Source organism: Tetrao urogallus, assembly GCF_951394365.1.
Source record: "Tetrao urogallus genome assembly, chromosome: Z".
NCBI lineage: Eukaryota > Metazoa > Chordata > Aves > Galliformes > Phasianidae > Tetrao > Tetrao urogallus.
The window spans coordinates 3926657-3938678 of record NC_136816.1 but is presented as its reverse complement, the minus strand read 5'-3'; the positions used below and the strand labels follow the sequence as shown (position 1 = coordinate 3938678).

Genomic DNA, 12022 nt, shown 5'->3' with positions numbered 1-12022 from the left:
CTGAGTGGCTTGGTTTAGAAGGGACCATAAAGTTCGTCTTAGTTATAATCCCTCTGCCATTGAAAGGATTTTCTATTTTTTTCTGGTTGTTTCTGACACTCTGGAACTTTCTATTTAGAAAACTTCCTTGAAGACTAACACGAAGAGCTGGTCTAAGCAGAGTATATCTTGTTGTGCCTCGTGGGCAATGGTTCTGTTCATACACACCAGCCTGGCTACCTCTTCCACAGCATGTCAGACTGCTGAGAAATGCTCCACTGTAGCCCTCTCATCCTTCCTTCAGAACTGCTGTCCAGAAATTAGTTAGTGCTGAGTGTTAAGAATTCTTTGTTTTAAAGGAAGTGAAGAAAGCAGGTAACCTGTCAGTACTCTTTTTGACTCTGCAGTTACTTCAAACCAAATCCAGGTTACAGGTATAACAACTGTGCTACAATGTCTGATTCAAGCCCACAAAACCCATCAAATGCTGAAGGAAGGTCAGTCCTGGAGGGGCCATGGTTGGTACAGGCTTCCTGTACAGGTTTCTCCACTTGCAGCCAACAAGATGAGTCATGAAGCAAGCCGTGCAGGTGTGGCTTTGTGCCTGGTGAGCTCATCAGGGTCACAAACAGGCAGATGCCATTTGTGTCCATGTGGATGTCATCAAGTTAAAATGCTCTCCAATCCATGCGGATAGCAACAGCTGGTAAGCTGTCACATAATCTTTTTGGATCTTACAGCCTTACAACCAGCCACATCTGACAGACACACAATTGCCTGGTCAGTGTCATCCACACCAACACAAAATGAAATTACTTCACCACGTGATGAAGGTACGTGTGTTTTCAAAGGAACAGAGGTTGTGCATAATCTCTGTTCTCTTATGTTTCCAAGAGGGTGTAGTTTGTCACAAAATATCACAAACTAAAACCAAGCAGAAACTGAAGCTGTTGGTACTTTGACCAACCACCCTGTTTGTTACACTTTTTTTTTAGGACTGTTTCCAAGGGTGGTGTGTCCACAGGCAAAGAAGGATGCTGTAGTACCCTCCCTACAGAAAGTGGCCAAATGCAGAAGGGAATTCTTCCAAATAACTTGAGATTTCTGAAAGAGTTTTGACACGAGTTTCCCGATAACTTTCTTCAGCTCAGCAGAGCTCTCCGTCCAATCTTTACTAGCAGTGGAATAATCTTTAAAATAAACCTTATCTCCCTTTCTACAAATTATAATATTACTATACTGTTTCAAATGTCTGAAAAAAGGTTGCCATTAATTTAAAGAGTCACCTAGTCTGGAAATCACTGATTCTGGGCCAAGTGCTGTGTGGGACGTAGAGCCCTGTGAATTACTGAGAGATACACAGAGGAGGAGATGGGCATTGTTCACTGTTAGGTTAAGCTAATCATAACCTTTGCTCAGCATCATACGAAGTGATGAGGATATAAACATTAACAGAAAACTCAAATTCTGATGTTATTATTCTTTGGTAGATCAGGAAACTGATAACTGATAACAGACTCCTTAGCAGGGTCTGATGTGTTAGAACACTGAGATATGGCTTCAAACTAAAAGGGGAGATTTAGATTGGATATAAGGAAGAAGATTTTGACAATAAACATGGTGAGGCACTGGCACAAGTTGCCCAGTGAGGAGGTGAATGCCCCATCCCTGGAGACACTCAAGCGGTGTCTCTGAGCTGATGGAGCTGCAGGTGTCCCTGCTCATTGCAAGGGAGTTGGACTGGATGGCCTTTGAAGTCCCTTCTGACTCAAACGGTTCTATTATTCTGTGATGAACAAAAAGCATGAAAGATGTGAACAGTTCTCTGTTTCACAGATAAGTAATCCTAAGTGAATTCAAGTCTAAATTTTGTATTTTCTGGAACGTCAGCAATAAAAAATACACATGGATCACAAGGAACTGCTATTTTGCAGCTATTAATACAAAAACTTAGTGTTCAGAGATGTTAGCAGAATTTCTCAATTCACTTTTTAAAAATTAGAAACTTCTTTTTCCTGGCTGTCTAGAAGCTACTTCCTTAACTCAAATAGTTTACAGACTTCTCCAGAATGCTGGGGTCGGCTTATGTACATTCTTCATTCAGCATTTATCCCAACCAGAAGAAATGGTTGTGCAGATACATATTACCATGCCAGAAAATGAATCAGCCTTATACCCAAGCCCACGTCGCTAAAGGGCAGTGAGTCTTTGCATATGCTTATATTTATTAAGAACAAATACTTGATTAAAAGCCAAGCATTAGCTTTTATGTCAGCATGGGTAAGGATTGAAAATAGATGACGGTTTAACTCCCAAATACCACATTGTCCACAAAGAGCTGCCAGTATTTGCCAGCACATCCAAGAGTGTAATTCTGTACCAGTGCCAGAGCAGGAGACAATCCAGTCCCCTACTCTGCCGTTACTGCAAACTTACTGACAACTTTGATGCCAGACTCTTGCATCAGCCTCCAAAAGAGGATCGTACTGGATTAGCAGAGATTGTTTAAAAAGGAAGTGCCAAGGTCTGCTGCAGCACAGACCACAGAGAGCCAAACAGAGGTGTGGGGAGAAGCTCAGCAGGAGTAGCCCTGCCCTGGCTAGCTGGGGTTTCACACTGTCTGGGAAGAGCAGCAGCTCCTAGAAAAAAGCACATCCATCTTCTTCCAAAAAAAGCTCCCCAACCTGCATTGGTTGTTTGCCTTTTCTTGTGCAGAGATTGATTGTTTTTGTTGGTAAAGAGGAATAAAATTTACACACCTCCGGCATCATACCTTGTGGCTAAGTAACAAAAAGCATCTGTATGTCAGGAGCTACGTAAGTCTGGAGTGTCACTGCCAAAAGCCTATACCATTTCTCTGTCACTGGACTTAGTGATCACTGTTAACCCTTAGAAGCACAGCCCAGAATTTGCAGCAGAAAAGACTTTTCTACTCCAAAACAAATATAGGATCAGGGCAGGAGTAGCATCCTCATGCTCCCAAATCCAACTGCTGAAAGATGCCATTGATCTGGAGCACACACAGCATGTGCTCACATGCCAATGGGGAGATGGCAAGATTTGAGACCATATTTCAGTGTTATGTTATCCAAATAAGGAAGCATGGGATTGCAGCCATGGCTTTGCTGATTCTGCTAGTGAAGCAGACAAGCAAATCCATTGTCTGGGCTTCCTTTTTCCCAGAGGTAAAAAATTACTCTGGAATTTTTGCAAAGTTTCTTGAGATCCATGCATAAAGAACCTCAATAATACTATTCCAATGAGTGCTCATTGGTTACTGAGTGTGCACTGGTTTGTGCTTTCCTGAATGAATGAACGATACAGACTGGCCATCTCTGCAGTTAATGCATTTCACAAGAATTTGGTCAATGGAAGGTTGCATTTCATTCTCTACAAGAGTAAAACTCTTCGTAAAGTGAAAGTTAGATACAAGGAGTGGATTCCTGCAAGAGTAAGAGTGTTTTCATTGGCAAATATGCCCTACAAGGAGAGACTGGGAACAGGAACTGGGTCTGTTTAGTTTGGGGAAAAGGAGGCTGAGGAGAGACCTTACTGCTCTCTTCAAGTACCTGGGAGATGATTACTGTGAGAGAGGGTTTGGTCTCTTCTCACTGGTGACAGGTGACAGGACGAGGGGAAATGGCCTCAGGTTGTGCCAGGGTAAGTTTAGGTTGGATACCAGGAAAAACTTCTTAACAGAAAGGGTTGTTAAGTACAGGAAGAGGCTCCCCAGGGAGGTGGTTGAGTCACCATTCTTGGATGTGTTTAAAAACCATTTGGATGTGGTGCTCAGGGACATGACGTAGTGGAGGGTTGTTAAAGTTAGGGTTGTATGGTTAGGTCATGGTTGGACTTGATGATCTTGAAGGTCTTTTCCAACCTGAGTGATTCTATGATTCTACAAAAAGAGACTGAGCATCATGTGTGCATCATCTCAGACCCATGGCACTGCAATCACATCAATTCTACACTGCATGTAAGCTCCAGTGTTTCATCTGTGACTTCAAACAAATGCCTACTTCACTCTGACCACAGCATGTGACATCTCTGTTGAATTACAGTCCAGATTGGCTTTGTACAATATTTTCCAAAAATGTAAATCTTTCTTAACTATTTTACTTTAACAGAGACTTATATAAAAACAAACAAACAAAAAAACCCAAAAAACACCAAACACACATGCATACACACACACACGCATGCACAAATTCAACCAAAACCACACTATTCTCTCCCTTCCCCCTCCCCGCTCTCACCCTCCACCCCAATTAACACAAACATTTTGTTTCAGACTCATTTTGGGAAACTTTGTTTGAAAGGCACAAAATGAAATCCAGCATCTCAGCTCCTTGTCTGTGCTCAAGAGATGTTGGTGATGTGTTAAGGGCTAGGAATGTGCTGTGGAAACTGTTCTAAATTTAAACAGTTGATTTTGGGTAAGTCTGGAGACTGTCTAGAAATTTCTCAAGAGCATGTTGGTTTCTGGTTTCTATTTGTTCCAAGTTTCACTGATATCTTGACAGCAATTTTTTTTGTCTTATTTCCGCTTCTCTTGCTGTCATGTAAACATTTCTAAAGCAACAACTCAGATAGAACCTGAGACGTTGTTCAGTTTTCAGACATTACAGAAGTTTCTCTCTGGCTTTTGGCATAGAGTGAGCAAAGGTTATACCATTTTGAGCACTGTACACCATTTCCTTCTGTTTCACAAGTTCCAGAAGTCAAGACAAGATACAAGTGCTCTGAGGAAGGTCTCCTGTGAAGCTGACTCATGATACTGCTGCAATCCAGGGCAGGACTGCAGGTCTATGTGCAGGGAAAGCTCTCTTGAGATATTGCAGCAAATGCAAACTTAACTCTTCCTCTCCCACACTGCCTTCCACTGAGGTATACAGGAACCTCACAGGGTCATATTGTGCTCACAAGATAGACCTCATTTCGATTTAGTTCATGATAATCTAGTTTGCTCTTACTAAGCACACTCCTGGAAACAGGCGCAGCAGGATGCAGCCTCCTGGCACTCTCCTAACCTCACCAGGTCTTCCTCACTGTACAGTTCTCAATAGGTCTGTCAAGGCCTCACTAGTCCTCCTGCATAAAGGGTTGGTAAGCACTGCAGTAGGCTCCCCAGGGAGATGACTGAGTCACCATCCCTGGATGTGTTTAAAAACTGTTCGGATGTGGTGCTCAAGGACGTGATTTAGCGGAGGGTTGTTAGAGTAGTATGGTTAGGTTGTGGTTGGACTTGATGACCTTGAAGGTCTTTTCCAACCTGAGCAATTCTTTGGTTCTACAATTCTACGATTCTATGCTTTTTTTCAGCTGAGAGTTCAAAATTTGTATGTGTCCTTCAATGTATAGCTACAGCTATAGAAATAGGAATGTTTTTTTTGTTTGTTTGTTTCAATGAATCATAGAATCATAGAATCACCAAGGTTGGAAAAGACCTAAAAGTTGGACTGGATGTCCAACCGTTCACCTATTCCCAATAGCTCCCACTAAACCATGTCCATACATCAGATACTCTGATGTAAAGCCTTCTAGAGAACAAGATGGCAGAGTAACAACTGTGATTAATCTGAACAGTAAATAGAATTGCAAATGGGACAATAAGAGAATAATAAGGGGAAAATGATTAAATTACTTATCAGTTATATTCAAGTAAACTCTGGAAGGTGTTTTTGTAGCACTGAAACTCTGGAAAGCACATTAAGTTCCAGGAAAATGTGCTACAGTAGCTACATAGGATGATTACCCTGGGTCAGACCATCCAATCCATTATTTTATTTTGGACAGTGTCAAAACCAAAGATATCAAGAGCATAACAAACACATGTAAAACTCTCTATTGCTCTGCCAGCCTCCAGTAATTTGCAGCTCACTTATTTACTTACTTACTCATCTTACTCACTTATTTTCCATGCAGAAAAGGCCTGACCTTCTTAATCTTTCTGCATGCTTTTCTACAGGACTGAAAATAAATGAATTCAAATGCATTTGATGGTGTGCTTAATTTAAAGACTAAAACATCACTTTCTGAAGGCACAAGAAACTAGATTATTAGGTGATTGCTGCAAATATACACTACTGATTAAATGAATTTGCCACATTTTTCCATTTGATCTTCAACACCAGGAATTTCAATTTTCATGTTATGCCTCTGGCATAACATATACAAATTGTGGAGAAGTTTTAGGTTAATATAAATTCAGACAGAAGTTCTACTAGTCAGGACTTTTAATTTTGCAGGTGAGTAGGGAAAAAAGAAACAACAAAGACAGGATATTTGTTATTCTGTCAATAAGAGTGCTCAAATTTATTGATATCAAATGATATCATTCTATGCAATTATATGATTCTATGGTACTGCAGTCGCTGAGGTTCCAGCCCAGGAAAATAGGTCGTTTGGGTTACCAGTGGAGGTGATACCATAACTATACTGATACTACCTTTCCAGAAAATCATTTCTTTTGCTATTCCCAAAAAGCTGTTGAAAAACTGTTGCAATTTTGTAGGTATGGGTACCAGCCTTCTTTTTGGAAGGCATCTAAGTCTGCCCCAGGGTTGGTTTCAATGGTGTGAAGCTAATCTTGGAGGCTGAACAACGATTCTGTTTTCATTCCCTCTGAATGATCTCCCACAGTACCTCCCACTCCCTTTTCCACGCCCTCCTGCACTTGATGCAGTCCTGCATCATTCCGCCTTTACGCCCGCTGTGCACAGGTGTGAAGGAATTCATTTAAAGAGGATTCCATTTCCCAAATAATCCAACTTGTTCTGAAGGGCAACTTTTCACCATTACTAGCTCCTTCACATTCTGTGTGCTATCATCACATGATAATCTTGATTTTGTTTTTATGTCAGACTATGGATAGAGAACATGTTGAAGCCTGGAAAATTGAGTTCACGAATCATGGAATCACAGAGTCATCAATGTTGGAAAAGACTTCAAAGATCATCTGGTTCAACTGTTAACCCATTCCTACCACGTCCACTAACCATGTCCCTCAGTACAACATCTACACTTTTCTTGAACAACTTCAGGGATGGTGACCCACCACTTCCCTGGGCAGAACATTCCAGTGTCTGACCACTGCTTTGAAGAAGGAGTTTTTTCCTTAAACTCAACCTGAACCTCTGCTGGTGCAGCCTCTGCCCATTTCCTCTCTTCCCATCACTGTTACCCAGGGGAAGAGGCCAAGCACCATCTCACCACAACATCCATTCAGGTAGAAATAGTCAGCTTTCTGCCTTTAGTCTAAGGAGCAAGACTCCTCGTCAGTCGTCTCCCTCATTAGCAACAACTTTGGAAGACCTGTCAGCTAGCCAGCCCTTAATCCATCTAAGGTGTACCCCACATGTCCAGAGAGTGCTATTTTTAAACAACAGAGTACTGCAGTACTAAATCAAACATCTGATGACATTTCAGCACATTATATCCAGTTCAACAAACTTGTAATTGCACAGATGGAGAAGAACAGTCTTTACTGACAAGAGTTATCTTTGACACAGCTACCTGGATGTCAGCAACAACTTTTCTTTAATATTTCACTTGCTGGTAGAGCTGGGCATTGGTAAAGGCAGAGCACTATTACTAGTGGGTTTACTTGCTAAGAAATCAGTACATTTTAGCAATTTCCTCCTTGTGTCTGGAGTCTGTGTGGAGTCCCAACCTGAATGCCACTTCTAGCTCCTGTGCTGATAGTTGCTCTAGTGAAGGCTTTCTCCTTGGTGTTTAGTCTCCCAGTGATTACCTTTAATTCATACACATGCTGCATCATACAGACATTTGTACCTTGATCATTTGTACCTTGAATGCACTGATACACACATTCAGTGCCTTCAACTTCCCAGGTTTATGAGTGCTATGTAAGCTATGGAAAATATTTACATTGTGTAAATGCTTGCCTATAATTAGGTCACTGTCTGATAGTGATATCTGCAGTCAGAGAGAATGGGGCTGTAGTGTAAACTGCAGAGCCATGCATTTTACTTGTCTGAATTATAACAACCACTTGGCTCACCCGTCCCCTGAATCTACTGGCCATTGAGCAGACTTCCTCCACCACCACTCACATGCCAAACTTTTGAGCTACTTAATGCAGCCATATTTTTTTAAGTGAAAAAAATGTCACCTTTTCCACTCAAAATTTAACCCACCGCCCTGTCTTCAGCAGAAGAGCACACTGAAGCGTGCTGCAGAAGCTAATTGACAAGAAGGCTTTCAGCTTCTTGTTGGAACCTATTGCTTGCCTCCTGCAGGCACTCAACTGATGCTGAGGTTGAAGATAGGCTCAAAAACAGGTGGTAAGGATGCTGGGGCATGACAGAAGAATTTGCCACTACATGGTGCCCAGGTAGGAGATTGGAGGTGGCCTCTGATGAAAGAGGGATCAGAAAGCCAACCACTCCTGGCCATCGAGGTCCTTCCCAGAACACAGTACTTCTGCGTTTTTCCTAAACAGAGACCTGAGTTCCAATTCCCAGTGGCTGTTTTGCATCTCTCCACTTTCCATACTGGACTGCAATCAGAACTAGCAGGGTCTGAAAATCAGAGCTTAAACATGTGCAGTGGCTTTAGCAACATATCTCTTTAAAGATTCCCTCTCTTTCTCTCTTTTTCTTTTCCAAAACCACATTTTCTATTTTTAAAGGCTTATTTAGCTGTTTCCTCCCCTGATAAATTAACCATAGCATCCAAGCTCTACACAGTCCTGCATGTACCTCAAACAGCTCTCCAAGACACTGGCAAAGCTCACGGTTTATAGACCAAAAATGAATGCACAGAGAGGTTAAGCACTCACTGCTGGCAAAATCAGTGGCTGGCCTGTGTTCACCAGTGTTCAGATTAATATCCTGACAGATCCCTCTTTTCCACTTCCCATGGCACTTGTCCGTGTGCCAGAATGGCATACACTATAACTGTTAGCAGTTAGGGTAAGAAAGAGCAAAACCAACTCTTTGGAAGTTGTCAGCCTTCTGGTCTAAATATTCACATTTCCATATATAGATTTTGCTTTCTTTAAGTATTCAGTGGTGGGCACTTAAAATTTATTCTTCTCTTCCTGACAAACCCATCTGCCATGGCAATTGTGAAGTCAAGCAAATGTCTACAGGCAGCAGTGTTCAGCAGTCCAAGCACTGTGGTAGGAGCTTTTCTCTCTGTATGTTCAGCATTCATTGCAGAGCACTGATGCAAGCATTTGCTCACCTGAAAGAAATACTGCAGCTTGCGTAGATTGTTTTTCCACTGATAACTCTAGAGGGAACACCAGTGCCAACTTTCTCTTGTTCTAGAGAAAAGACATGCAGCTTATGATGACTGACCTTATTTTTGCCAACCAAGCGGCAGAAAAGAAATACCAAACTCATGTCACATGGCTCATCTGGATGGAGCAAAGCTTATTCCGGAAATAACCTTATCTGTGTTTTGAATAACACCTGTGACCACCCAAGTGCAGGAGAAAAGTCACCTCATTATCTTGCATGGAAAACCTGCTGCTCTGTGATGTGTAGGCCATAAGCCACCTAATAGACCCATGCTCAGATTGAAATAAGAAAGAATGTTTTTGATGCTGAAGTTGAATTCTTTCAATTTAATTCATTGCACATATCACCACATATACCACATTTTACTTGCAATCAGCCTAGCAGGTGCTATAGGAATAGAAACCATAAAGGAAATTTACAGAGAAAACGAAGATCCAGGTTGTCAGGGTCCTTTCCTAGCAGCCTAAGCCTACTCCAAGAAGCTATAACACACCAGACAATAATTATATCTCCACAATGGACTCAGTGGCGTGAAATGCAAAGCACCAAGAAGAAGAGCATCTGACTTACTCTGCAGCAACACGTAGGGATGTCTTGTGGTGTGGCAGTGGGTGCTGACTGCTATGCAGGCAGGAAAAGCAGCAGTAATGTAAACCTTTTTTTATTTATTTTTTCAATTTGGAGATGGAAGTTTTCCAGAAACATGCACAGCAGCAATTTGCTGAGCTGCTCTGCAGCACAGCTGTCCCTTATTTATTGCTGCAGGAGCCCAGAACCTGAGGCAGTGACAAGGGTTAGCTCCGGAGCAATCCCAGTGCTTTCATTTGGGGAACTGGCAATGCCATAGAACTTTGAAACAGCCTAAAAAATTTACCTACTTCCTGCTGCTTGAATATTAAACACTTACAGTATTCCCCCCTCACTCCCCCTTCCCCGGAGCACACGATAAGCATTTGGTGCTTTCCAGCGAATATTTCAGAGAGGTAAGAAGAAAACGCAACTGTCTGATTTATAACTGGTTATTTTACATCTCCATGGGCTCATCAGCAGAGCAGAGGACGCAAAGCAAACAGCGCGGAGCAGCACCGCAGTAGCGGCAGCAGCAGCCATGCCTCCAGCTACAAAGGACACCCGTGCTCTCTACCCGCTGCAGCACGTAGCATCTGTTGATCGCAGGAGAGGTGGCAGGAGATGGATGGCCACAGCTCACGCGGGATGTGCCGCATGCCGCAGCCCTCCCGTGCCAGCCGGGAACCGCGGGACCGGGTGATGTGGGCTACGTGGGGCTGCCCCACGGTGAGCCGGGCGATGAGCTGGCAGTGCCTGCATGCCGAGGGATATGGTTACCCGCAGCCGGGCCCGGCCCCCAGGGGCATCCTTGCCCACAGTCTGCAGCGGTTCCTCATTACGAGTGACGGCGTGAGATATGGAAATGAAAGTTTTGGCTAAAATGGGGCAAAACGCTGCTCAGACCTCTCCCCTGGCAGGACGAAACTGCAGACGATTTGCCTAAAAGCATGCATTCAGCTATGGAACTGGGACGACAGCTTATCCAACACGTAATTACATGATTCTGATAACGCAACGCTTATACTTCATGGTATTAAAAATTAGTAACACCAGAACCGCTTCCTGCAGCAGAAACCGCCCTGCAGTAGATCCATTATGTTTAACTTCTTAATCAGCTCAGCTCCAGCTGTGTGAATACACCCTTTTCAGCAGAGCACGGATTTTCTCCCGCAATCTCCCCTCCTCCCCACTTCTTCCCTCTTTTCTTCTCCATCATCAATCTTCCAAGCATGCCGCTGTGCGCTCGCGTTTCCCTCCCGCACGTGTCAGCTCAGAGAGCTTCACCGGAGCCCCTTCCCCAGCCAAACCCTGCAGGGAGGCAGTAACCACCGCTCCCCGATGAAGAACTCAGTGCACAACTTGGCGGCGACCCTGCTGCCCATTGCCCCCTTCCTGCGGCTCCCTCGGCAGCAGACAAAAGAGCAAGTAATGCAAAGCTGACTTACTGCTATGGCTTGGAGCCTCTCCCTGTGCAACTCTGCTTCCGCCATCCTGGAGAAAAGGACACGGGAGGAGAGAAGGAGGCAGCAGGAAAAAAAACCCGTGCCAACACAACCAAACAAAAAGCAACAAGAGTGAAGCGAAGCACACACTGCAGTCACCCGGGGGAACTGGAGTAATTGCAAAGAAGGACGAGCTCCTGTGCAGTAGTCAGCCACTTTTGAAGGCGCTGCGGGCTGGCTCACGGTAGGATCATTTCAGTTGCTGGACCAGTGCCTGCCTCGCTGTCTGTCTCCCAGCTGTATTACTAACTGCATTTCACTGCAGCTTCTGTGCGCTGTTGCTGTCACACAAGCCATGTATGCACTCTCGCAGCAGCTGAGCACAGGGAGAGCTCGCATGGCTATAATTTTTTGCCTTGACGTCTCAGCTCATTTGCTCCTCCTATGGAGCGCTGGGTCGCGGCAGGAGCTTGACATCTGCGGTGCGCACAGACCCGCAGGACTGCAGCAGGGGAGCAGTGCTGCTGCACCTCCCGCACAGGCAGGCAGTGGGTCTGCGGGGATGCAGCAGCCTGGTGGGGCTGGGGAGGGAGCGCCGAGGGGCAGCGGAGAGGGAGTAAGCATGGCTGTCAGTAGTAACAGGGCACAGAGCTGCAAGGAGTGAAGAGCACATGTCAGGGGAAAGGAAGGTGGCTGTGCATGGCACGTGTGAGAATCCATCTCTGTCAAGTGACGGAGCTGCAAGTAAAAGCCGCCTTGCTG

At 44.1% G+C, this 12022-nt stretch overlaps 1 protein-coding gene across 7 annotated transcripts in view; it reads right to left on the bottom strand.

The window, feature by feature from the left end:
* Nucleotides 1–11308, bottom strand: part of PALM2AKAP2 (PALM2 and AKAP2 fusion) — a gene marked incomplete at both ends in the record, with an annotated part of 248520 nt that extends 237212 nt beyond the window's left edge. For all 7 annotated transcript variants that reach the window (XM_079548124.1, XM_079548123.1, XM_079548126.1 and 4 more), the window contains one exon: nt 11264–11308. In XM_079548124.1, the coding sequence (XP_079404250.1) occupies nt 11264–11308 (45 nt within the window). The remainder of the gene's footprint in view (nt 1–11263) is intronic.
* Nucleotides 11309–12022: the final 714 nt, after the last annotated feature.